General features: G+C 49.4%; 1 protein-coding gene across 2 annotated transcripts in view; it reads right to left on the bottom strand.

Moving 5' to 3' along the window:
* Window positions 1–573: 573 nt before the first annotated feature.
* The window catches only part of EPHX2 (epoxide hydrolase 2), a 60,013-nt gene continuing 32,659 nt past the window's right edge, over window positions 574–27,927 (bottom strand). For both annotated transcript variants that reach the window (XM_060101397.1, XM_060101398.1), the window contains exons 11-19: window positions 26,866–26,951; window positions 23,029–23,140; window positions 10,831–10,902; window positions 9,046–9,079; window positions 7,819–7,921; window positions 5,933–6,002; window positions 3,146–3,226; window positions 1,110–1,168; window positions 574–966 (exon numbers count right to left, since the gene is read on the bottom strand). In XM_060101397.1, coding sequence (XP_059957380.1) covers window positions 888–966; window positions 1,110–1,168; window positions 3,146–3,226; window positions 5,933–6,002; window positions 7,819–7,921; window positions 9,046–9,079; window positions 10,831–10,902; window positions 23,029–23,140; window positions 26,866–26,951 — 696 coding nt within the window. In that variant the 3' untranslated portion in view covers window positions 574–887. The remainder of the gene's footprint in view (window positions 967–1,109; window positions 1,169–3,145; window positions 3,227–5,932; window positions 6,003–7,818; window positions 7,922–9,045; window positions 9,080–10,830; window positions 10,903–23,028; window positions 23,141–26,865; window positions 26,952–27,927) is intronic.

Below are 27,927 nucleotides of genomic sequence, written 5' to 3'. Positions count from 1 at the left end.
TGGAGGGCCTCCCTGGTGGCGCAGTGGTTGAGAGTCCGCCTGCCGACGCAGGGGATACGGGTTCGTGCCCCGGTCTGGGAGGATCCCATATGCCGCGGAGCGGCTGGGCCCGTGAGCCATGGCCGCTGGGCCTGCGCGTCCGGAGCCTGTGCTCCGCAGCGGGAGAGGCCACAACAGTGAGAAGCCCGCATACCGCAAAAAAAGAAAAAAAAAAAAAAAAAAAAAACCAAACCATCATGGAAAAGAATATGAAAAAGAATGGATACACATAGGTACCTGAATCACTTTGCTCTACAGCAGAAATTAACACATTGTAAATCAACTATACTTCAATAAAATAAATTAATAAAAAAAGAAAGTTCTACCAGACAGCACTGTTCCAGATCATGCAGAGACTCGTAGAGTCAGAGCAGAGGAAACAGTGTTCACCCAAACGCGATACTTTCTTAGAACAATCACTCTGCTTTCCTCCCAAGAACACAAAGAGCGCTATCCCAGTTGTCTTCATTTTATTGAATAAAGGAGTTCCCATCTCTGCTGAAGAGCTTCTAAATTGCTGATTTTGCATCATGAAAACGCTGACTTGATTATCAAAGAGAAATCACCCCCGGCCATCCCGTTGTCCCCCACGGAACACTAACCATCCTTAGACATAAAGGGATCCGTTTATACCCAGAGGATTAATCACACGTGATTTTTCCTGTATCTAAAATGATGTCAAATCTGACTCATTTCATTTAGAGAAAATCACTCTTTGCTGCGAACCCCTTCAGAACAACGCTGCTGGTTTTGAGAGATGTGGGTAAGGCCCCAGCCGGGTACCAGAGAAGCGCCCCCAGCAGATGAAGCGGTTGCAGTGCCTGCTGGCGGCTGACACAAGTCACACCCTAAAGCTTCGAGACCTCCGGTGGGTCTCTGGCGTCAGTCTCCAGCCACTCAATGAGGATCTGATTCAACTCCGTGGGCCTGGAAAGGGAACAGAAGGCAATTCGCATCTGTCTGGACGCACTCCCTCACTCAGGCGAAGGCAGAGGTGGTAAAGTAAGCGGCTTATGGGAGGCGAACAGGGAGCCCTGACGTCCCCCACCCAGGGACCCCCATCTCCTTACTTCTCCATCTGTGTCCAGTGTCCACAATCCTTAATGTGACCCCTTTTCAGGTGGGGGATCTGGAAGAAAACCCCACCCGGAAAAGTAAATGGCAGAAGGCAAGTTCTCTGCTCCCGGTGGGCCGCCCCCCTGAAAACCCCACGTGATTTAGGAAAGGAATGACCACTGATCAAGCTCCTACTATGTGCTAGATGCTCCACATGCACTGCCTTATTTATCTTGTTTTTATATACATTTACTTTATTTATTTATTTTTGGCTGCGTTGGGTCTTCGTTGCTGCTCGCGGGCTTTGTCTAGTTGCAGCGAGCAGGGGCTACTCTTCGTTGCAGTGCGCGGTTTCTCATTGCAGTGGCTTCTCTTGTTACGGAGCACGGGCTCTAGGTGCACGGGCTTCAGTCGTTCTGGCACGTGGGCTCAGTAGTTGTGGCTCGCGGGCTCGGTAGTTGTGGCGCACGGGTTTAGTTGCTCTGCGGCACGTGGGATCTTCCTGGACCAGGGCTCAAACCCGTGTCCCCTGCATTGGCAGGCGGATTCCTAACCACTGTGCCAGCAGGGAAGCCCTGCCTTATTTATCTTTGACCATGATCTTTTGGGTAATATGAAGGCTCAGAGAGGTTAGGTAATTGGCCCAAGGCCACACAGAGAGTGGCTGAGCTAAGATTCAAATTCAGGCTGACCCATACTCATCACAACAGATTGTCTCCCTCCAGAACCATTAGGACTAGGCCCGTTCACTGCCTGGAAAATGCCGGGTCGAGCTTGGCTCTTGCCCTGTAGCCATGACTGCGTCCCCTTCCCATGTCGCCTCCCTCCTCCCTGGTGGTCTGCACGCAGGGCTGTTCAGTCTCTCTTTTGGCACCTGAATCCCCGAAGTGGGTCACAGCCCTCCCTTGACTGGCTCCACCACCCACAAAGGGCGTCCTTGGCAACATCCCTTGAAACACACTCTCTCCACCGCACTGGACGATGCTAACAAAGCCACTGCCAAGTGCAGGCGAACGCTCTCAGCATCCAGCCAGGATACACGAGCAGTCACAGTGACCCCACTTGCAGCTCTCCCAATCCCTACCAAGCTCCACGCTTTCAGCAGAGTGTGCTTCCAAAACACAGGTTTGATACCCATCTCTTCACTTCAATGGTCCCCTCACCCATAGGTCCACACAGCTCAGCCTGGCCCAGGGGGCTCAGGATAACCTCCCAGCTGCACCCTCTGACCTCTCTCATCTATCCTCACCTCTCAACACCCTGTCTCCTCTCCCGTTCTCTCTCTGCCAGGCAAGGCTTAGGAGTTCCTCAAGGCCAGAGGCAGTGGTCAGCACCTCTGTGAAGCCCTCGCTCCCAGTTGTGCCCTTGTCCACACAAGCCTCCTGCATGTGGGGTGAACAGCTGGACGTGACCTCCTGCGGGGTGGGGTCTATACCCCATTCATCTTTACCCCCCTGGTATCTAGCACTGTCCCAACTCACCTAAGTGCACAGGAAAAGCCCATGAAATGAAAGAATGAGTGAGTGATGAGAGAGTGCATCAGTGAAGGGGAGAGGAAGCAGCAGTCTTTTTCTTTTTCTTTTGGCCACACCGCGTGGCATGTGGGATCTTAGTTCCCTGAAGCGTGGAGTCTTAACCACTGGACCACCAGGGAAGTCCAGGAAGGAGCAGTCTTTTTTTAAAATTTTTTTAATTTTGCGGTACGCGGGCCTCTCACTGTTGTGGCCTCTCCCGTTGCGGAGCACAGGCTCCGGACGCGCAGGCTCAGCAGCCATGGCTCACGGGTCCAGCCGCTCCGCGGCATGTGGGATCTTCCCGGATCGGGGCACGAACCCGCGTCCCCTGCATCGGCAGGCGGACTCTCAACCACTGCGCCACCAGGGAAGCCCGGGGAGCAGTCTTCATCGCTGCTCCCAAAAGGCGAGTGATGCTGCTGAGGAAGCCCTCGTCAAGTGAGTGGTTCCCCCAAACACCCGATTCTTCATCCTCTGAGACGCCTGCACCCTCCTCCAAGAAGCCCCGATGGCCCCGAGCAGGACCATTGCCTTACCCACTCCTCCATATGCTTGGACATCTCAGGAACGAGCACGAAGTCCTTCTCTGCGGTGACCATCAGGGCCGGGATCAGGATCTGGGGAGGGGTAACGGGAAGGAGAAGCAGCCTCCACGCTCAGGCCCTCCCTCACCCGGGCGAGAAGATGTTATTTTCACACCGCGGGGCCTCCTCCACTATTAACTCCCCCGCAGAAGACCCCTCACAGTTCCACTGTGCTCTGGCTCTGTTTCCACCACGTGCTTTGCGTGAAGGAGGCGCCAGTATTACTAAAGATCTGAAACGATGGTGTGTGAGATTAGAAAATGTGTATCTTGCTCTCTGCCCCCGCTTCCCGGCATAGAGCCCCTGAAACCCTTGTAAATTCTTAAGTGATAAGAGCACTTCTGTTCCAATGAGGTGACTCTGGCTGGGCTCCTGGGTGGGGGCTGGTCACCAGGAAGACAAAGCCGTGATTAGACACTTGGGATTTTCAGCCACCTCCTTCTCCCCCACGTCTGGAAGGCGAAAGGGATGAGGGGCTGGAAGTGGAGTTAATAATTGATCGCATCTACGTGAGGAAGACTCCATAAACATCCACAGAATCCCAGTAGCCAGGAGCTTGGAGAGCTTCTAGGTTGGTGAAATCCACACCAAAAGGATAACACACCTCAGCTCTACAGGGAGAGAGGCTCCTGGGCTTGGGACCGTCCCAGACCTCACCCTGTGGATTCCTTCATCTGGCGGTTCATCTGTGTCCTTGATCAAATCCTTTAATAAACTAGTGAACGTAAGTGTTTCCCAGAGTTCTGTGAGCCACTCTAGAAAATTAATAGACCCAAGGAGGAGGTCCTGGGAGCCTCCAATTTATAGCCAACCAGTTGGAAGGAAGCACAGATAACAACCTGGACTTGGGGTTGGCGTCTGAAGTGGGGAGCAGTCTTGTGGGACTGAGCCCTTAACCTGTGGGCTCTGACACCGCCTCCAGGTAGATGGTGCCAGAACTGAGTTAAATTGTAGGCCACCCAGCTGGTGTTGCAGAGAACTGCTTGGTGGTGTGTGGAAAACCCTCCCCACATTTGGTGATAAGAAGTGTCAGAAAGAAAGTGATTTGTGTGAAAGTAAAGGAGACACACAGGAGGAAAAAAATGTGTTTTTCTCCTACGGATGGATTCAGCCATGTACTGACCACACAGGCTCTGTGTGTGTGTGTGTGTGTATAAGTAAGAACATGCGTGTGGTCCACCCTGTGAGACTGATATTCCTGACACCAAACAAATGACACTGGGAAGGAGGAAAGATGCCCTTAGATGGAGATCAATATTCCTTGTCTATGAATGGAACGGACGCTTCACAAGGGCAGCCGGAGGGTGACTGGGCCAGCCACGCTGGGGCCAGTGTGACATTACCAGCAGCAAAGGGACTTCACTTTTTGTCTCCTGAGACATGGGGCACCGCAAGGTCGAGAGAACCTCCTCTTACTCTGTGTTCTCAAGCTACCATGACAATTTCCAAATGGCGTTCACTGTCCCTGGCTAAGGCATGCGCACCGTTTTTTACCTACAAGGCAGAACTGTGCGCTTCTCACTGCGCCCCGTTCACCAAGGGTTGAAGACCCAGTGGTGGTTTTGTGGCTGAAACGAATCCTGAGGCCGCTGTGGGGGTGGGATGGATACTCTAGAATGTTCCAGGTGAAAACGTAAAGTGGTGGCGGAGGCAATGGGAGGAGGTGGGAGAGGAGGAAGATCTGGAAGGAAACTGCAGAAGAGGGGATCCCCAAACCTACTGCCATCGGGGTTCACCTCCCCGAAGACCTCATCCTCGTCCCTCATGCTTTGAGAGAGTCTGCCAATCAAACTGCAGTTTTGTCCTTTTTGCCCATCACAGATTAGAGTGATGATAGGCTAAAGAGCATTAATTAAACCACTACTACGTACTAGGCACTGTTCTAACTCAGCATTTGATGGGCGTCAAGCCACTTTATCCTTACACAGCCCCTGCCTGAGGTAGGCACCATTCTTGTCACTTCCGTATTAGCGGCCACGGAGAACAGAGTGGTTAAGTGCCTTGCCCAAGGTCACACAGGGCACAGGGCACACATCCCAGGCCGACTCTCTGCCCAGCCTGCTCTGAACCACTGTTTTTATGCTCTACTGCCCCAAGACCCAACCCCGTGAGGTCAGGACCTCGCCTGTGTTATTTGCACCATTCCTGGCATATGGAGGGCCGTTCATTTGTGACTGAATCAAGAAGATGGCCAGGGCTACCGAGTGAGCTGAGGAGTGTGAAAATGCAATTTCCCTTAAGTTTTTAATGTTTTGAATGTAAACCAGGGATCCCGTTACTCCCTTTGCAGACCCAGGGGTTGGAAACCTGTCTTCTGCTTGACAAACAAGGAAACTGAGACTCGGACTGACTCGGTCGAGGTGAAGCAGCCGGAGGTTAAAGCCCCGTCTCTCTGAGAGCACGTGATGTTCCTCTGTGAGCCAGGAGCTGCATCCTTGTTACTTCTGGAGTTAACAGGACCACCTGCACCCTGAGCCAGGGCACTGCCGGGAGACCTAGGCGGTCTAGACCGCTGCTGCAGTCACCTGGCAGAGCCCTGTCCCCACCCTGTCCCCACCCTCTGCCGTTCCAGGAGAAGTAGCAGCAAAAGAGGTCCTAAGAGGAAACCCTGCAGTGGAGGCACCTCCAAAAGCAGCCGGCCGGTCTGTCCACCCCTGGCTCTGACCCAGCGGCCTACCAGTTGGGTCCATGGATGCCCGAAGGGTGACTTGTCGGGGAGGAAAACAGCGCCGAACTCACCTTCCTTCCCAAGCCTTTGCAGCCCCACTGCCAGTTCCTTTCCATGTTTCGGTACCAGTTTAGAGGGCCCCTGGGAGGGGCGGACAAGGGAATAAAAAGCGGAAAGCTTTTAGTAGATGCTTGTGCTACAGACCCCACCAGCAACCCGCTCAGCATAGAGCCAGTCTTCCCAGAAAGAGCAAAGCCTCCTGCAGGGTGAAGAGAACAGAGCCCAGGATTCACACCCCGGTACCCTCCGTGCCTGCCAGGCTTTATCGAGCACGGCCTGGTGCAGGCACAGCGCTGGGCTGAGGGCTGATGTTCTCTGAAGTGGACATCCGGGGACACACAGAAGTCAGCCCTACAAGACTCTCCATTTTCTCCCGGGACTGTCTCGGAAGATGGGGGGTGGGGAGCCTGGTTTAGTGCCCTCACCAGCCAGGGCCACTCCCCTGTCCCAGGGAGCCCACAGAAAAGGGCCACCGGGAGGTGCTTCCTTCTAATGTGACATCGGGAAGTGATGCCGAGGTGTCTCCTCCGGACAGGTAGGGTGGCCCCAGGGCTGTACCTGGAGCACTCTCCCAATCCTCAGGTATGGAATGGGTTGGTGCTGTCCGGCCCTTGAGGCTTCCGGTGAAAGGGAGGGCCTGGAAAGACCTTGGACAAGCCACGTGCCCTTTGGGGACTTCTAATTTTCCCTGCTGTGCAAGGAGGGGTTGGATCGGATTGCCTATACGTTCCCTTCCAGAGAACCTCTGTCCCCCAGTCTGAGACTCTTAAATTGTCACCCACTTCGGGTTGCGGGGGGGGGGGAAGAAAGGAGATGCTTAGGGAAGGGTTGAAATTGTGATACTGGAGACACTGGGGTCTAAAGGCCACCACGGCTGTTCACGGCCAAGGTCGCCACACTGTGAACGTGTGGGCTGGGCTGACGAAGGCGGTCCTGCTGTTGGGCTCCTTCTGCGCCCCCGGGTCTGAGTGAAGGATGGAGGCGTGAGGAGAGAGGAGGAGGATGGAAACGCGGTGACCTGCGGCGCCCCTGAAGGACTCACGAGCTTCGAAGGTTTGCAATATCCAAATACTTGAAGGGACATGCAGAAAAGGGCCTGTTAAGAGGGACTCTCAGTGATTTCAGGGCAGGGCCCTGCGCCACAGCATAAAAACAGACCTGAGAAAAAGGAACGAAGTCTGGCAGAGACTACAACATGGGCGAACCAGAGTGAAAGGGGCCACACACAAAGGACCACACAGCGTACGACTCCGTTTGCGTGAAACATCTGGAACAGGCAGCTCCAGGGGGACGGAGAGCAGATGGGTGAGTGATCAGAACTAGGGGCCCAGGGGAGGTGGGGGTGACCGCGAAAGGGAACAGAGCTGCTTTTGGGGAGATGAGAGCACTTTAAAATGGATCGTGGCGATCCATAAAATGTATCGTGATGGCGCAGCTCCATGACATGACTAAAAACCATTGAACTGTACACTCTCAGAGGGTGAATTCTATGGTATGTGAGTTAGAGCTCAGTAAAGCTGAGCCTATAACCACCGCCCCCACCACCGAATATGTATGCAGTCTTTGAGGTTACGTGGGTTTTTGTGTTTTTCTGAAGTAAGAACTCAGAGCTGTCATCTGATCCTCACAGAGGTCACCACTGAAAAAAAGTTAAAAACATCTACTCTGAAGGGGCCCCTAAGCATAAGGGAGAACAAGCTGAACTCTCCAAACTAGATCAGGCTGAGCATCGTCAGATAGTGATCCTCCCGGCACTGGAGGCATTCAAGCAGAGGCTGGCCAGGCTTTCACTGGGACTGAGCTGGCACTGGGCCTCACCCTGCACTGCGAGACCAGAAGAGCCCCTGTCTGCCCACCTTCTCTCTCCTGTGTTCTCCTGGGGTTCTGTTCTCTTTACCTGAAACCAGACTTCTTGAACTGCTGAACATAGAACTGGATGTCCTCCTCGGTGACCATCTTGCTGAGGCTGGGCTCCTCTGGGGTACTCACAAAGAGTCCTCCTACAAAAAGCCACTGGTTTCCTCTCCCACCCTCTGGGTCAGGTGTTCAAGTTCCAACACCTCTGAGACCCTTCACCCTCTCTCCTTCTTGTATTACTGCTCTCTGTCTCCCCAAGAGACTTGGGCTCCCGGAGGGCAATGACTCTGACTCGTGCGTTTGGACACCTGCCCCTGCCTCACACCAAGTGTGCGCTCAAAACTTCTGAGGAATGAAGGACTGAACGACTGACAATGTGAATAAGTAAAGAGGTGGAAGGAGGGAAGGGAGAGGGGTTCCTGACCAGTGAGAGGAGTATGGGCTTTAGGCTTGCAGGAGTTTAACCCCGGCCTGGCCACTCTGGACAAATTCTGTAACTCTTCTGAGACCCATTTTCCTCATCTGTAGAATAGAGATAATAGTGAGAGTTTTTACGGATGTTACGAGAAATATATATAAACAATATCACTAAAGGGGGCTAACCCAGTGTCTGATGCACACAGTAGGTGCTCAAACAAGTGATAGCAATCATCATTATTAATGAAAATACAAGGGGATGATGGCAAAGTCACAGGCTTGGGGTCAAACAAGGTTCTGTGGGAATAGTGCTGGATCCAGGAGTCAAGGGGATAAGCGCCAGTCTGCTCCCGGCTCTGGGTCCTCACTTATATCCAAACTGGGAGGGAGAACAGGGGCTGTCTTCACGGGATGGAACTGAGCCTGATGGAGGGGAGGCCAGGGTACTAGGACAGAGGAGACCTGGCTGGGGGTCTGGCCTGATTTCCACTCTGCCTGCACCAGGTGACCCTGCAGAGGTCAGTTCCTCTCCTGGGTCTCTGTCCTAACCAGTAGAGGGTGGATCTGCCCTGAAGAGCTCTGAGAGTCCTCCAAGCTCTTACTGTTTAAGATCTTGAATCCAAAACTTCATGGGGGAGAGGAAGCCAAGGCTGTGTGGTCAGCCCAGGGGTAGGGTCAGTGCGATTCACCAGCGGGGATCTATGTTAAGCAAGTCAGGGCTTAACTAGCTCAGGGCTGGCAGGTGGCTGCTTCTGCCCACAGCTGGCAGATGGGGAAACGCTCATTTAACGTTTGGCTGGTTCCCGTCATGGCCCTCCTGTCTCCATTCCCTCCTGAGAATGTCTCTTACCCATTTCACAGACTCTGTTCGTGGTGAGAAAAGTCTGGAGGGAGAAAAGTTAGAAGGGAAGTCATGGGTCAAGCAAAGGAAATATGTAGGAACGGGGCATCTAAAAACCCTACAAATGCCAGCAGACTATACACACATGCTAAATGCCCAAGAGAGCTAGGCGGGTCCTGAGTGGTCAGAGCAGAGGCAGCTCACAACCAAGCTCCAAGGCCAAGGCTGCTCCTGGGTGCTTGTGGGTCTTGGGAACGTAAGGACTTGGGTGTATCAACCAGTGGGAACAAGAGATGAGACCTTAGGTCAGATGCGAAGGTAAAAATGAGATCCTCTCCACCCCTCCACGGTGAATCCAGTCAATCTGGGGTCCTCAGTTAAAGGGTGGACTAGAAAGAACCCACCCACCATGACAGAGAGATGTCAAAGGAGGTGGTCCATTCAGTTTAGTACTAAGAGGAAACCAAAAAAAGCTCCCCTAGGAATTCATAGCCACAAGCCTGCCTTCACACGTGTTTCTGTTTGAAGCCATACTACGAGATCTGGAAACCCCCACTAAGTGAAGTAAACAACAACAGCAAAAGTGAGCTTGGGCTGGTAATGCCACCAGAAGGCCTGGCAGGAGAAGCACATGCTAAACCACCCAGGAGGGCCATTTCCTCCATCTCAGCTGAAGCAGCTTGGAGCAGAGGAAGCGCTGCTGAAGATGAGCTCACAAACCCAAATCACAGAGCTCTCTCCCTCCCCTGCCCCACCCCCTGCACACATACACTAAAGCCCCATTGCAGGAGACAGCAAACAGAGCAAACAGTAAAACAAGACTCTCCAGGAATACCACAGAATAGAACTTGCACAGAGAGAGAATGAAAAATGAGTATGCTTGAAATGATTAAAGACAAAAGAAGGAACTGAACAACAAGAATAGAACAAGACTCTACTGAAAGAGATCAGAATGCTTTGAAAAAGAACCAAATGCAACCTTCAAAATGAAAGATGGGCTGAACTGCAGATCAGACATGACTAAAAGACAAATAATACATCAGAAGGTAGACCTGAGACCAATTTCTTACAAGCAATGACAGAAGCTTCTAGAAGAAATGAATTGTCAACCTAGAATGCTATACTCAGATAAACTGTTCTTTGGGATTGAAAGCAAAATAAAGATATTTTCAGGCCAACAAACTATGAGTTTACTGCTAACAGACTCTTACTGAGAAAACTACAAAAGAAGCTACTTCAGGAAGAAAGAAATTTGAACTTAGTATAAAAGAGTGAGGGGTCAGAAGTGGTCAGCAAAGAAACTGGCAAAAATCAGGCCAGCTAAGTAGGCACTGACCAGATACAGCAACAGCAACAGTGACTCCTAACACGTAAGACAGGAGGGCGGGGCTACCGCGTTCAAGCATTCTAGGCTCCTGTGGTTGTTCAAGAAAAGGGTTAGAAGCATCAATTAATTCTGCACTTTGATAAGCAATTATCCATATGAAAATGGTAATGGTAATAACAGCAGAATTTCTAAACTGTCACCATTATAATCCTGCTTTGATCTGGGTTTCAAAGCCCTACTGGTGTGTGACAGCGAGGACAGGACCTTTCCCCATTAATGAAGGGACCAGTGATGTGAGGACCCTAACTGCCCTAACTACAGAAGTCAAAGAAAAGAAGGCAAGTTGCTTATTCCCAGACCCTGACATCCCCTATCCCCCCATCCTCCCAGGGAAGCCATCTGGGGATCTGCGCCCCTGCAGCTCCCGCTTCCTGCTTACCCCCCACCCTGGCTCCCACACCCCTCACCTCATCACTTGCTCTGAAGAAGCTTCTGAAAGTCCGATTCAGGTTCCGTTCCAGTTCAACCTCCGCCACTCCCTAGAACAACCAAGAAAGCAAAATGAAGGACTCAGCAGAGATCTTGGAAACTGATCTGACCCGAAGCCAGAAGCTCCCAACCTCTGTCCATCCAGCCCAAGTTTCATTAGAAGTGCATGAATTTGAATTTTCATATTGAAACACTTTTTTTTTAAAGAACGGTTTGAATAAAATATGAGATGCTCACAGTGGTCCCCTCCACCCCGCCCCACACCAGGGAGGTGCGTTTATGGCTGCTGCTTTCTTTTCTGTTTATCTAAATCCCTACAGTGGGAATGTATTACTTATAATAATCACTTTATTATTATAGGCTGGGGAGCCTATAATAGTAAGAGTATGGCAATGTATGGTGGTCCATTCTGGCTGCTATAACACAATACCATAGATCGCGTGGCTTATAAACTCAGACATTTATTTCTCACAGTTCTGTAGGCTGGGCAGTCCAAGATCAAGGCATCAGCAGATTCAGTATCTGGCGACAGTTTGTTTCTTGGTTCATAGATAGTCATCTTCTCACTGTGTCCTCACATGGAGGAAAGCACAAGAGAGCTCTCTGGAGTTTCTTCTAAAAAGGGCACGAATCCCATTCATGAGGGCTCCACCCTCAAGACCTAATCATCTCCTTGAGGGCCCATCTCCTAATACCATCACATCAGGGTTAGGATTTCAACACACGAAGTTGAGGGGCTCACAAACACTCAGTCTAGAGCACAGTGCTGGCCTACTTTCTTCTCCTCCTTTCCAACTGCTCACCTGAACCAGCTAAACTGAGTTGCAGGATGTTTTCTGAAGGGGCGCCCTAGTTTCTCAGCTCCGTGGTGTAACATATTGTGACTTCCACCAAGAGCACCTACTTCCCTCAGCTTGGCCTTCAAGAAGCCTTCAACACCTGTGCCGAACACTGCCTTCTCCATGAAGCCCTCCCCTCCCCCATCACAGTTAAACAGCGCTGCTCTTCCTGGATCTCACAGAGCCTTTCAAGTCCTCTCCATGGTCCACCCTGAGAGCAGGCAAGCTCCGACCCGTCTTCTTCCCCAGGGCATCTGTGATTGGTCCCGGATGGAGCAGAGGCTGAATGTATGTTTGTTCCTTTCCTCCGACTAATGTTCCCGCAGAGAAGGGTCCTGGAAGCCAGGTCAGCAAAGTGTTCTGGTGGCCAGCGCCCCTCAGACCCTGCACACTTTAAGAGGTCCTGCTACCCTGCACTCATCTGTTCTGCATATGGCACGTCATGAGAGCTCTGGATCTAAGAGAGAGCAGCACTGCAGGCAAGGAAACATTTATCATCAAGCAGTGCTGGATCTGCAGTTCGAGATTTTCTGAAGAAAGCAATGCTGGCATGTTAATTACAATCCCCTCACATGTGTAAGATTCCATCATGACGGAGAATCAATCGTGGCCTTCAGTTATGTGATGAATGTCGAGGCGAGAAACAGCCATGGAAGGCAGTACGTTTTACGTGCTCAATAAACGCCCTGAATGTTGCCACGGGTCACCATTCTTATGTATTGAGAGCAGTCCCCAGCTGCTGTTCATGAACTTGTGATGTGTCTCAGTGTGTGGAGGCATCTCCGCGAGTCCAGAGGTCTGCACGGGCTGCAGAGCTCAAATAGTACTTAAAAGAGCAAATGAATGTCAAAAGGGTCAATAAAAAATCAAAAAGAGGGCCCAAAGGTAAATAAGTCTCTCCACCCACGTGAAAGCATGTCAGATCAACAGGGATGAAGAGGACAAAGGTGAGGGCCAGAAAGGGGAGAAGATAAGAGCATTTGTACTCTGGTTGTGTGCCCTGCTGATACCATCAGACGCTCTGTAATTCATAAAAGGTGATATCCTATTTTTAAGTCCCACAGACCAATGACAAGCCTCCCACCGGTCCAGCTGGATAGGGCTCCTCCCTTTGTGCTCCTGATCATAGGAATTAAAGGATGAACTTTGGAATCCAACAAACAAGGCTCCAAGCCCCACTACTACTACTTATTAACTGGGAAACTTAATCTTCTAGAGCCTCAGTTTCCTCATCTATAAAATGGGAGTTTTGTAAGGATGATAGGAGATAATGCCTTTTTCTGACCATGCCTGGTAGATACATGGGAGGGAGGCCAATAAATGGTGATTATTGTTATTATTATTATCTCCATCATTAAAGTTATCTAGTTGCATGAGAATTGTCTATTTTTGGATCTGGCCCCCTCACAAGCCTGTGAATTCCTTAGGGACACACACTGTATCTTACTCATATTTTTATTCCCACTGTGATAGCACGGTAATAGCAGGTACCCAACACAGGCTAGAAGGTTGGGAAGAAGAGAGGGGAAAAAAGGAAAGAATGTGAGATAAGGACTTTGGTGGGGGTGACTTCAAAATGATCACGTGGATTGTGGCTTTTATTTTCTTGCCCTCCATTGCAAGCTCACATTCATCAAAGAGAGTGTGAAATAACATCCATATTTTATGGCAGGACAAGAAAAATTTAAACATAAAAAAAATTTTCTCTGCCCTTTGGCCTCCTTTCTCCCCTCTACTGTGCACTGTGTATCTACATTATGCATCAACCAAACCTCCCCCATCAGTAGAAATACCTGCTCAACCATAAAGAGCAACATTCTCCCAGCATCAACAAGACGACTCCTTAAAAGATAACATTCCTTCCTGATGTCGTAAGGGGCCACGATGAGCCATGACCCACTACTTGCTAGATTGTGTAAACTGTCAATAATACATCATTTAATACACAGCCCTCTGTCTCAAAACATGTAACTGCGTTTTGACCTCGAACAGGCAGAACAGCTCTCAGAACTTTCTGAGAGGCTGTCCCTGGGTTATAGTCCTCAATTCGGCTTGAACAAAATTTTCCATTTCTGTCTTAGATCGATGGATTAATTTTTTCGTCGCAAAGGTAATTCACCTCCAGCTTGAGGTGGAGGGGGGCAGTAAACCTACAGAACTCTGCTCAATGTTATGTGGCAGCCTGGATGGGAGCGGAGTTTGGGGGAGAATGGATACATGTATATGTATGGCTGAGTCGCTTTGCTGTGCACCTGAAACTATCACAACATTGTTAATCAGCTATACGCCAATATAAAATAAAAAGTTAAAAAAAAATGAACGAGTCTGCTCTACTATTACCCCAAAACTGGGCAGGCAACTGAAGACAGCTCTAGGTTCTAAGGAAAAACTCCTAGAACAAAGCCTTTGGAATTCCCTGAATCCTGGAGCTTTGTCTCAGAAGACTCTGGGGCTGTTTAAGGAGAAAGACTTCCTAGGAGTCAACATAGAGCTCATGAAGGACTTGAAGTATAAGAAACCAACCTTGGGGCTTCCCTGGTGGCACAGTGGTTAAGAATCTGCCTGCCAATGCAGGGGAAACGGGTTCGAGTCCTGGTCTGGGAAGATCCCACATGCCGCGGAGCAACTAAGCCCGTGCGCCACAACTACTGACCCTGTGCTCTAGAGCCCACGAGGCACAACTACTGAGCCCGTGCGCCACAACTACTGAAGCCCGTGCGCCTAGAACCCGTGCTCCACAACAAGAGAAGCCACCACAATGAGAAGCCTGTGCACTGCAATGAAGACCGAATGCAGCCAAAAATAAATAAGTAAATAAAAAAGAAACCGACCTTCGAGAATTCGCCAGAATCTCTTGGCCTCGTTTACTAAAACCAGCCACCTCTTCTCTACTCCTCTATTTTAAACTTGAAATCACAGAACCTTATAGCTAGGAGGAAACTTCTAATTCTCTTCTCCTTTGTTTCCAAGGCTTCCAGATCCATCTCTATAGCTTTGTCCTGACTCCAACTCCAACATTTCCAAGTGTCTGATAAACATGTCCATGTGGATATCTTATCGCAATCCTCAACGCGATCATTAAAATTAACTTTAAAAATTAATAAAGGAAATGCAGTGTTTGACGAAACATGTTTTTTCATTCAGACTCCAAAGTCACACCCCACCACAGTGGGTTGAACAGTGGACCCCCAAGAAGATACATCCAAGACTGAATGCCCAGTACCTGTGAATGTGACCTTATTTGAAAATAGGGTCCTTGTGATGTAATTGAGTTCGGCTCTCCAGATGAGGAATGAACCCACAAATCAAGGAGGGTCAAGGGTTTCCGGCAACCACCAAAGCTAGGAGAGATGCATGGAGTGGGGTGGGCGCCTCCCTCTGAGCCCCTGGAAGGAACCAAACTGGCTAACACCCTGATTTCAGATTTTTTAAAATGTCTGTTGTTTTAAGAGTTTGCATCTGTTACAGCAGCCCTAGGAAAATAACCTACCACCTCAAGAAGTCTCTTGATTGGAGCGGTGGGTGAGGAGGGCAAGGGATAAGGCTGTACATAACCTCCAGGGTCAGTGCGGTCAGGCACCCACCTAGCAGCCGGGTGACAGGTGTGCTGACACAGGTGGGGGATCCGGAGGTTCCCAGGATCCAAAAAAGCCGAACTTCTCCTCACCCTCCACCTCAGTTTACTCTCCAAGTCCATCTTCAGCTCACTGTCAGAGGAGCCCCAGAAAGAACTTGGAATAAGACCAGGTTGTGCCCACAATTTTCACCCAGAGCGCTGGCAGGGGTGGCGTTCTCAGTTAGTCACCTCATCTGCCGGGGAGGTTCCCGCAGCTGGCACTTCTGTTCTTTCCAAGATGTAGAATAGGTGTGCTGCAGAAGGGGCACTTCATTGGGTCTGTTGTTTCATTGCTAAGACAGTGGAGACAGCCACTTAAATAACAGCTCAGCGTGAGCTCGGGCAGCATCCGGTCCTTGATGGTTCACACCATGAGATGCTTCTCGGAGGGAAGACGGAGCGTCCCTTTAATCAGTGGGCTGGGGACAGCTACTCCACTTCCTAATCTGTCTGCCTTGATAACACTTACTTGAATTCCTCTGATACTCTGGGGCAGAGTTCTCTCAAAATAGGCCAGAAGGGCTCCCCTGGTGGCGCCGTGGTTGAGAGTCCGCCTGCTGATGCAGGGGACACGGGTTCGTGCCCCGGTCCGGGAAGATCCCACATGCCGCGGAGCAGCTGGGCCCGTGAGCCATGGCCACTAAGCCTGCGCGTCCGGAGCCTGTGCTCCGCAACGGGAGAGGCCACAGCAGTGAGAGGCCCACGTACCGCAAAAAAAAAAAGAGGTAAATCTACATGTACTGACAGAAAAATCTGTCCAAGATCTAGTAAATGAAAAAGCATATGATTCCACTTGTATTTAAAAAATATATATATATACACACACACACACACACACTCACACACTCATGTACAGACACACTTAAAAGCATATTTTTAAAACTTCTGGGAAATACTCATCAGACTATTCCTAGTAGCTAGTTCTACAGGAGTGAAGGGGGAATTTGACCTTTTATTTTACACAACTCAGTGTGGTTTTTTTAAGTAGCAAGCATGAATTGCCTAAAAAATAGATGATGTTAAGAAACCACCAGCTGTCTCTGTAGCTGGAGGAGTTACTGTGTTCTAGGGATTAAGGAAGACGCAACACTGTGAGGGAAAAGAAAATGATTTGTGGATGTCGAGGTAGCTTCCACCTCTCTTAACTGCTATCTGTAATTTCCTTTCCCCACGTTTTCTCTCTATCCCCTCGTTTCTCAGCTGGTTAAATACTTAAAAGTGAGTTTTGGTGCTTGAAATCTGCCTATAGTTACGGTTACACACACACACACACACACACACACACACCCATGTGCACCATACAATCTTTCCCAAAGAAATAAAAATACACATACACTGCTACAGAAACATAAAGAGCAACCAGTGTCAGGGTTGGGAGAGGGCAGGGTTAATAGGATACACTAGACATGTGCCGATTTCGGGGGCAAAGGGGCTCTGAGACGTCCCCAGGCTAAGCAAGGACGTTAAGAATCCTAAGATTTTGGGCTTCCCTGGTGGTGCAGTGGTTGAGAGTCCGCCTGCCGATGCAGGGGACACGGGTTCGTGCCCCGGTCCAGGAGGATCCCACATGCCGCGGAGCAGCTGGGCCCATGAGCCGTGGCCACTGAGCCTGCGCGTCCGGAGCCTGTGCTCCGCAACGGGAGAGGCCACAACAGTGAGAGGCCCGCGTGCGGCAAAAAAAAAAAAAAGAATCCTAAGATTTAAACACTGGAGCAGGTGGTGCTGAAATTATCCAGCTGATTCTGTTTGTCTTTGCTGCCCAGAACTGCCTCCTCTTCCCTTTCTTACTACACAAATGCAAAGGCCATGATCCCTTCTCTGAGAAGAAAAACACAGCTTTTGATCTGAGTTTCCACCAGACTCGGCAAATTCACAGGACAGGACAGTAGACGTTGGCCAAGAGTTCAAAGAGCTCAAGGAGCTGGATCTTAACCTGGAGTTTGTCTAAGCTGCACCTTGAGGTGCTCAGCAAACTTGAGCAAGAGGTGGAAGGGCTGGGGGCGGGCGTCTGGACCCCTGAGTGCTGTTCCTGGGCACGGCCTCCAGGCTGGAGAGTGGTGGGAGGAGGGACGGGAAGGAGGGGCTCCCAGGGCCCACCCCTGAATCAAAGAGTTGCTCTATGTTATGTTTTATTCATTGGCTTGAATTTAGCTAATGTTTAAAGCTATCAACCATGTGAAAACCATCCAACTAGACCATCCTTTTTCTGATGAGGAAACTGAGGGCCATAGATAGGAAGGGACTTGGCCAGTCTGTTTCCTCACCAAGAGGGAGCAGACAGGCTGGCGGGACCGCCACCCCCTCCCACCATGGTTTCTCCTTAAGACCCAGCTTGGTGCCCATCCGGACCAGCCCTAGTTGCTGGATTCACCCAACCGCTTCCTGGGAGCCTTTGAGTGGCCAGATCACTAATTTGAATATCGAACATTTCCCTGCCAAGAGGCTTTGTTCTAAGAACAAAACCATCCGCCAACAGCTACCACAGACCAATAAAGGTACCGATTTTTCCACAAAGACTGTAACAACCTTTGAAATGAAAATCCTTGCTCTACTAGGGCTGCAGTTAAGTAAGCGTCTTTCCCCTGAGGTCCCTCCTTCCACCAAGACCTTGAGCTTATCCTGGTTTTCTCCTCCCCTCTCTGCTTCGATGCACAGAGCACACAAAGAAAGTCCAAACTCCCTCCAAAGTGTGGCTTAAGAGGAGGCGTGTGGGCTTTGAAGTCAAACAAGGCGAGGTCAACATCCTGACCCAGTCACGTACCTGATCTCAGGCGAGTGAGTGAGGCTCCCAGGGCCTCGGCTTGCTCAGCTGAAAAGGTGGGAAAGAGCGCCACATACTGTTGCAAACAGAACCACCTGGCCCAACAGGCACCCAAAAAGCAGTAGTTGCAACCCAAGTGTCCATCAAGGGGAGAACGGATGAACTAAAAACTCACACAATGGGATATTATTCAGCCTTAAAAAAAAAAAAAAAAAGGAAATTGATACATGCTCCAACATGGCTGAATCTGAGGACGTCCTGCTAACTGAAATAAGCCAGACACAAAAGAACAAATACTATATGATTCCACTTATAGGAGGTAACTGCAGTAGGTCAGATTCATAGAGACAGAAAGTAGTGGGGTGGTTGCCAGGGGCTGGGGGAGGGGAGGATGGGGCGTTAGTGTTTAATGAATAGAGTTTCAGCTCTGCAGGATGAAAAGAGTTCTAGAGATGGACGGGGTGATGGCTGTACAGCAATGTGAATGTACTTAATGCCACCGAACTGTACACTTAAAAATGGTTAAGATGGTACGTTTTGTGTATTTTACCATAATTTAAAAAATAATAAAGAAAAATAATTTTTAATGAGCTGAATTCTGTTGATAAATACCCTAAATGTAGTTTGATCAAAGATAATACATAGTGAAACTACTACTTCCCTTTTTCTATCTCCTATAACTAATACAGCCTGAAAAAAATAAAAAGCAGTAATTCTCAAAGTATATAGTCTGGAGACCTTTGGGGAGCCCTGAGGCCCTTTCAGGGAATCCATGACAAAAAAACTTTTGTAACAATACTAACATGTTATATATCCTCTTTATTCTCATAAGCGTACAGTGGAGTTTTCCAGAGGCTCCAATAACATGTTACATCCCAACAGACTGAACACAGAAGCAGGTAGGAGAATCCATCTGTCTCTATTAAGCCAGACATAAAAGAGGTTCGAAAAATGTAAAACAATGCTATAATTCTCACTAAATTTTTAAGGAAAATAAAGATTAAAAAAAAATAAAAAGATGTTATTTATATCAACATGGGCACATTATCCTTTTTTAATGAATTGACAGTTTTAAATTTCAATATCTAGTAGGGTAAATACCAGTAGATATAACCCACATGAACTAAAGCTCTTTGAGGTCCCTAATAATTTGTAAGAGTGCAGAGGGGGCCTGGGATCAGAAAATCGGAGAATCACTGTAAAAAGGGAACCTTAGCGAGATAGTCAATGCCCTGCGCGATCCCCTCCAGCCACTCTTGACTGGAGCCAGCTGCCCAGAGGTCTCTCATTCACTGAGAAGGACGGCTGCCCGCCCATCACTACCTGGGAGGTGGCTGGATTACCCCCCTCCTTGGGGCTATGGTCGCCGTTCTCAAGGTGTGGCTCCAGGACCTCACCAAAGAAATGCGAATCCTTTGGCCCCATCAAAAACCTACTGAATCTGAACTCTGGAGGGGGTGTCCAGGGATCTATGTCATAACTAGCCTTCCAGGTGATTCTGAAGCACACTGACATTTGAGGATCATCGGACTAGACAGTCACAGAAATTGATTGAGAATCACAGAAGACAGCTGTCAGAGCTGGGAGGTTATGCGCACGGGGGTCAGCTGGGGGACCTGGTTAAAAACGCATATTCTCATTGGGCAGATCACAAAGGGGGCCGGTGAGTTTGCGTTTCTAGCAAACTCCCAGGTGACACTGATGCTGCTGCCCGCCCCCTCCCCGACTCCGCACCTCACCTGAAAGCCCAGGGCCATCCAATTCAGCACCTCTTAGCCTTTATCGAACTGCTAAGGCTCTGATGAAAGTTAGGGACTCTTCCTGGAAAAATGCGTGCGCCTATTAAACTCTGGGGGCAGTTTCCAGATGTTCCAGACCTTCTGAAGTTCACTTAAAGGGTCACTGACTCTTTTCTTACCCTCTCTTTCTCATCTCATGACATTTATCCCTGAGTTAAGGGGTTTCATAAGCATCTTCAGTCACTCGTCCCCTCAGGCTGGCAGCCCCTTCTCTCTCAGATCCCCCCACTCAAATCCTACTCACCTCTCTGGGTCCAGTTCAAATGCTCCTTCCTTTGCTAAAAGGTAGCTGTGTTTTCTTGTGGGCTCCCAGAGTAAGCTGGACCTCCATTACAGTCCCTTCTGCTGACTTATTCCCTGGGTGTCTGTTACGTGCCTGTCTCCCCGAGAGTTGTTTAAGCCCTCAAAAGTTGTCACTCATCTCTAGATGTCCCCCGAAACTGGCACACAATAGACGGTGCAGAGCTACTTGCTGGATGAACCAGTTCTTTACAATTGACACTGGACAAAACATTTCTGACATTTCAACAGATTTGTCAGGCTCCAGCCCTCCCCCCAATTACGGGCCACCTCTGTTTTGCAGCAGTTAGGAGTCTTCTTACGAATGTCCAATTCAAAAGGATAAGAAAGAAAATGGAAAAAAGAGGTGGAAGAGAAAGAAGCGGGCACACAACCCCACGCCCTCCCTCTCCCTCTGGATGCTCCATGTGTGGCCCCACAGCAGTGGGAGCCAGACTGTCAAGAGCCTGTTGTAACCTATCCACAGGGCTTGGGGGCTGGGCCAGGCGAGAAGGCAGACAGGTGAGGGGCGCTCGAGGTGATGGCAGAGCCGGGCGGGGTCGTGTCCTCTGGGCACACAGAGGGCAGTGGGAGGGGGTTGGGTTTTGGGGGCTGGGGACCAAGCAGAGCCAGAGATTGAGAAAGGGTCAGCTAAGGGGTGACAGGGACCCAAACACCAGCTTCACAGTTTTACTTGGGGCTGTTTCCTTCCCAATCCCTAAAGGCTGAGGCAGCTGCCACTCAAGAACCTAGAACCAGCACTACATTTCTCTCCCACCACCAGATGCTGCTCACCAGCCTGAGATGCACTTGAGTGACGCAAACACCTGGGAGAGGGTGACAGGCAGTGCAACACACCTTGGTCTGGGATGCTGACTTCTAGTCCAGCTGAAAGAATTAGATGGGGGCCCCCTACAATAAACGTTAAACCTACAACAACTCGCTACTAATTCCGACATCGACTACAAACTTGGGGCTGCTTTCCGGGCCTTGCACGAGGACACGTCCTCCTTCCTGTCCCATGAGCCCGGGTCTCATTCCAAATAAGTCAGTTTCTCACAGCCCCCACCCTTCACCCTCGTGGTCCCCGTCTGTTACGAGCTGAATTGTGTCTCCCCCAAATTCCTATGCAGTCCTCACTCCCACTACCTCAGAACGTGACTGTATTTGGAGATAAGGTCTTTTTTTTTTTTTTTTTTAGCGGTACGCGGGCCTCTCACTGCTGTGGCCTCTCCCGTTGCGGAGCACAGGCTCCGGACGCGCAGGCTCAGCGGCCATGGCTCACGGGCCCAGCCGCTCCGCGGCATGTGGGATCTTCCCGGACCGGGGCACGAACCCGCGTCCCCTGCATCGGCAGGCGGACTCTCAACCACTGCGCCACCAGGGAAGCCTCTGGCGATAAGGTCTTTAAAGAGGTAATTAAAGTAAAATGAGGTAATCAGGGTGGGCCTGATCCAATGTGACTGGTGTCCTTATAAGAAGAGGAAATCTGGACAGGGACACACACATACAGAGGAAATGCCATGGTGAAGACACAGCAAGACGAGGGCCATGTACAAACCAAGGAGAACAGCTTTAGAAGAAACCAACTGTGTAGACACCTTGATCTCGGACTTCTGGCCCCTAGAACAGTGAGATACTAAATTTTGTTGTTTAAGCCCCCCAGGCTGTGGCACTTTGTTATGGCGGCCCTAGCTGACTAATGTAACGTCTAAATCATCTTTCTCTCTCAAGATCAAGGTTACTTCAAACGAATTCAAGACACTGTGATTCAGTTCAAGCCAAAGGAAGCTCATTAGCTGTCCACGCTCTGGGCTGTGGCAGTGGGGCTCAGGCCTCAGTGGAGGGTGTGGTACCCAAGCATCTTGTCATGACGTTGCGGGAGGCTCCTGGTGTCTTACTGAATGAGTCAGATTATTGCTTGAATCAAGAAGTTCCTCTTCCAAGGCACCATCTTATTAATTAAAATCATTCTTAGAGAAGAGTTGACGCCAAAGCAAAACTGGGATGGTTGTGACCCTCGCTGGCAATGGTACCTCCTATGAGTAGCAGACGGGCTAGGGCTGGATGAGAGATGTGGTGAGATGCTCTCGTGCTCTTTGTCAATTAATTTGGTCTATTCTTCTCTCTTTGGAGTGTTAGGAAACATCTTTTATCCTCTTTGGAATTACCCAGGCATGGCTGGGCATCGGGGTCCAGAGCCCACAAACAGAGGAGCAGGTACCCTCCGCAGATGAGGGCAGCTCCGGGGGGTGCAGCCAGGCCAGATGCTGCTGCTTTCAGTGAATCCAGTGAAAGGTGGCAGCCACACCCATCACACATCATCCAAACCCCAGTGGGCACCTTTGAAAGGCATCTTGAACTTGTGGCACATGGTTGACCCCTAGAAGCCTCGCACATCTCTCAAAGGATACTTGGGGCCTGATGCAGGGCGTTTAGGCTCTGGCACTCTCTGTAATCACAAATGTCACTCCTCAGCAGAGATACCAAGTCCCTGGCAGGAGGCCAGGAGCTGTCACCAATAAGAGGTGGGTTTCACCAGCCTCTCAGCCAGAGAATTAAGAAGAAGCGGCTCCAAAATAGAGTTCAGCCCCCATTTCCCAATTTCAGAGAAGCAGGGGAGCCCCACATGCCATCCCCACCCCCCTGCTCCCGTCATCACCCCAAATACACACACAGAGAAATGCACCATCAGCCGGGAAGGACCAGCCCTGCTCTGGCGCCAGCTTCACCTGAACCCATCTGTGAACACATTTCTCATTAAAGCCACAGAAAATTCAGGGGGACAGAGATAAGTCTGACCAATGGGAAGAAGGAGCGAGGGAGGCAAAAGAAGAACAAAAACCTTGCTGGGATCATTGCTCACAGGGCCCCAAACTTACTGGTTCCTGGAAGTAGAGCTGGTAATCAAAGACAGGATTGGCTTTGATTATCTCCATTGGGGACACTTTGGGATTTGCTGGTATGAAGGGAGTATTCAAGCTGGCCACTGCCCTGTGGAGAGAAGAGGTGTCAAGACACAGACCCCATAAGAAGACAGTCTGTAAGGACCAGAAAGGACCTCATGTGTCAAAACCCAAGCTCAGAGCGGGAGAGTGCTACACACAAGATCTCACGCCAGCAGTGCAGGGAGAATGGGACCTGAAACCATACTTCTTGACTCTCCAGCCCAGTGTGTGTGTGTGTGTGTGTGTGTGTGTGTGTGTGTGTGTTTGCCACTAAACTGCAGTATTTCTCACCTACTTGCCTTCGACAAAGACACACATGCATGCACACATACACGCACGTTACGTGCAGTATATCCACCTTGATTAGAATATGTGAACAGTACAATCTTTCTCTAGTTTGTAAAAACACAGTCATTTCTTCCTTCCTTCACTCACTGTTTCCTCTGTGTTGAGTGTAATTCCATGCCACATACTAGGGGAGAGACAATATAAAACCAATACTCCAAGAGCTTATTATAGTCTAATAAGGAAGGCTAGTCAAATACACCTATGACTATATTATGAGATAGACTGCAACATGAGGCATAGGAATTCCTACAAAATACCACAGAATTCAAAGAGATAAAGGATTTCTAGGTTTGGGCATCATGGAAGACCTTATGGAAGAGACAGCATTTGAACTTGACTTTTACAGGTTGGGGAGAGGTGGAGAGGGGAACCGATACCTGCAAGGGAAACATCATGAGGTCGCCTGAGCCAGTTCTAGAATGAGGCAAAGCCTGGGGTTGAGTTTGATGGAGCAAGGAGTCTACAGGGCCAGAGGCCAAGTGGTTAATGGGGCATCTTGGTAAATGAAGCCAGAAAGGCTCGTGGGACCCGGAACATGAAGGGCCCTGAGTCTGGACTTGAAGCTGCAGAAAACCAAGAAAGCCATGAGGGCTTCTGGCAAGAGGTGAGAGTGGATGGAAGCTGCAGTCAGGAAGTGATGTATCAAGCAGCGATCCATCACGTGGCTGAAGAGAGGGGGAGAAGCCAGCAGACTACTGCATTAGTCATCCTGAGGGGAGGAGGATGGCAGCAAAAGGAATAAAAGAGAGGGTGAATTTGAGAGACCACACAAAGGCAGAATTGACAGAAGTTAGCCAGGACTACATTTAGCCTGGCTGGTCAGCAAAGAATTCCATATCCCACGCTTACCCTGTGGAAACTTGTTCCCAGAAAAGAAATAGATATATAAAATAGGGGCTTCCCTGGTGGCGCAGTGGTTGAGAGTCCGCCTGCCGATGCAGGGGACGCGGGTTCGTGCCCCGGTCCGGGAGGATCCCACATGCCGCGGAGCGGCTGGGCCCGTGAGCCATGGCCGCTGAGCCTGCACGTCCGGAGCCTGTGCTCCGCAGCGGGAGTGGCCACAACAGTGAGAGGCCCACGTACCGCAAAAAAATAAAAAATAAAAAATAAAATAGGAGCAATGGGATAATTAGGGCAAATAAAACAATCATTGGAAGGACTGGTGAGGCTTATCCAGCACCAACCAATAGAAATATAATGCAAAAAATATATATATACATATATAATGCAAGCCATATATATAATTAAAATTTTTCCAGTAGCCAAATTAAAACCAGTAAAAAAGAACATGTGAGATTAATTTTAAATATTATTTAATATTAATTAACTTAATATTCATTTTAAATTTAACATTAACTTAAATGTTTATTTAATATTTAATCCAATATATCTAAAGTCTTAATAATTTCAACATGTAATCAATATTAAGAATTATTAATAAGATATTTTACATTCTTTTTTTCATACTAAGTCTTTGGAATCTGGAAGGTATTTTCTACTTACAGTAATCTCAATTCAAACTGGCCACATTTCAAAAGTTCAACAGCCACGATTAGACAGTGCAGGTTAGGGTGAAAAATAAGTTACATGGATGCCTATAAGTTCCTAATGCCACCATAGTGAACCTATTTTAAGCATTACTTAAATCACAAGTCAAGACATTCTAGCTCTTACTAAATATTCTGAACAGAATGGGGTTTTCTTTATAATCGCTTTGACGTATCATTTATTCCATATATAAAAAAATCATCACTAAATGAGGTGATAATATATAAATGCTGTTGCCAACTGCATTAAGAGGAAGAAAAAGCTGAACCACAGCCTCCTTCTGGCAGCAGCATCTCCAGGTGATTGTTACAGAAAGGAAATAAAACAAACAAGTGAGTAGACCCTGATTTTAAATAGGTTCCCAAAGCTTATTTCAGTAGAAAGGCGAAACCAAGGATTCAAAGAAATATTCCACATTACATGTGGGCTTTTTTTTTTTCCTTTCATTCATTGTCTGGCTAGAAAGGCAGAGATTAGTGCTGTTAACAATATCCTTAAATAAAACATGCTCCCAGACCCAGAGATGCGGGGTCCCATCCTGGACAGCCCTGCGAGAGGGTCTCGGCTCCCTCCCGCCCTCCCAGGAAGGAGGTAAGGGCTGCTTTGATGAGAACAGACGACGTAGAATGAGCAACTCGTCCAGAATCAACAGCAGGCACGGTGGAAACAGCACAGGAGAAGAGGAATGGGAAACCAGAGCACGCCTGCATCTCAGACCTGATGTTACTCTGCACGAAACCGCACTTGGCTCACGTTAAATCTTTTAAACTTCTCATAGGAGAGAGAACTAGATTAAGTTTAATAAAACAACAACAAGGTGGAGACCATACGTTGTTGCTCTATTTCTTTTTGTTCCCCTCAAGGAGCATCTAACACAGCCTGCAGGGTAACTTTTTGGTGAACTTGATTCTTAAGAGCTTTCTTATCTCACTTTTGAATGACAGAGAGGACAGACAGAGAAGCTAAAGAGATGAAAACAGCGCGCAAAAACTTTAAAAATACTTTAGGAAATGTTTGATGCTTTCTGGTCTTTGAGATCATCCAACCATCTGAGCTGGGGTTGAGCTGAACAAAGTTTCTCCAGTGTTTCCATTCCTATAAACTCAGCCAAATAAAAAGTAACTGGATTCGTTAGGGAAACACAGATGGCTGCTAAGGATGTGGTTTTAATGAATTTGCCAAGATCTGAGGCTCAAATGGGAGGCCAGACAGGCTTTAACTGCAGTTACCAGCTCAAATGGGGTGTGGCCACAAAGACCACCTGACTCTCCAGGTTCAAAACCCATCATCTGAAAGCTCCCACTGGGGCCCCGAAATGTCATTCTGAGAACGATTATGAGTGACGTGATGGTGATCATGACATATCATTCCAACCTGACATCTGTTTTACTGTATTTTGCAGGTTGAATAGTCGGGTATGAGTGACCATTACCACTTTGTGGTTGAAGATACCAGGGCCTAACGGGTGAAGTGATTTGTCACGTAGCCAGGTCAGGGTAAAAGGGAAAGCCACATTTTCTGACTCTGACCAGGGCTAAAGTGCCTCCTGGCACTCGGTTCTATGAATCTGACATCCCCGGCTGCCTCCCCTCCTCCCCTCAAAGTCCACCCTCATTCTCCTGCATTCCCACTGGCTACTCAGGCCCTGAATTATTCGTTGCATTACTGGTGACTGGGACAGGCCTTGTGCCCAAGACATTAGCTCATTAAACCCCCACTACTTATACACCAATGAGCTAAGGAGCTACGGTGTCACCTTCCCAGTTAATAACCTATTGTTTTCAAGAAGTTTTCTGGAATTCAACACCTGAGGAAGGAGTCTAGAGAATTCAAGTCCAGACTGACCCAAATGCTTGACGCCCGAGGCCTGATTACCTCACTCTCTTGGGGTAGAAAAGAGCCATATTCCACACCAGCACGCCACCCCAGTCGTGGCCAATGAACACAGCTTGAGCGATGCCCTAGGAAGACAAAGAAGGGGGCTGAGTGTGAGCAGCTTTCCAGGACAGGGGATGGGCGCTGAGAGCCGGAGGCCTGGGGCTCCCCTTAGGCCTAACCGCAGCAGCGACGCCCAACAGCCGCCCTCTTGAAGCCTCTGGTCCCATGTACAGGCCCCGCCCACACTGCACACAAATGGCTGGCCTCTTAAATCTTCTCAGAAGACTGAGGCCATTGGCCATGAATTCCCTCCCTACCTTCCCACAAATCAAACTTTGCTTCACCTTCTTTCCTCCCTTTTGTCTTCACGTTAGAATGACACCGCCCCTCCCCTCCATGCTCATCTGTCATTGAGTGGTTATTATTCTGGTCCCCATTCTTTCGGATCTTTTCTACAAGCCTCAAAAGCATCCTTTACGGGCCTCCCTGGTGGCGCAGTGGTTAAGAGTCCGCCTGCCGATGCAGGGGATACGGGTTCGTGCCCCGGTCTGGGAGGATCCCACATCCCATGGAGCGGCTGGGCCCGTGAGCCATGGCCGCTGGGCCTGTGCATCCGGAGCCTGTGCTCCGCAACGGGAGAGGCCACAACAGTGAGAGGCCCGCATACCGCAAAAAAAAAAAAAAAAAAAAAAAAAAAAGCATCCCTTACCTCCCCATTTCTCCCCGCACCTTCCTCTCCTCTGCTGCTGTAACCACGAACGACCACAGCTCCCTTCATGCAGGATCTTCTATATCACAGGCCCTTTATCTGGAATCCTCCCAGGAACCTTCGAACTCACATTTTACAAATGCAAAGATGGCTCACAGCGGGTCGGGTGACTTGCCCAGGATGCACGGATGGTAAGTGCAGGCCCAGGTCTCCTAACTTAAAATCGGGCTCCCTCCTCTAGGCCACCCGCTGACCGCTTTAGGGCCTTCCGATCCTCCCCAGCCTCACCACCAGCTGGAAAGGTGGTTCCTTGCCTCAGCTCTCTGCCACACTCCATCTCCTGTGTTCTC

The sequence above is a fragment of the Mesoplodon densirostris genome, chromosome 6 (genome assembly GCF_025265405.1).
Source record: "Mesoplodon densirostris isolate mMesDen1 chromosome 6, mMesDen1 primary haplotype, whole genome shotgun sequence".
NCBI lineage: Eukaryota > Metazoa > Chordata > Mammalia > Artiodactyla > Ziphiidae > Mesoplodon > Mesoplodon densirostris.
This window is presented reverse-complemented; position numbering and strand designations above follow the sequence as displayed.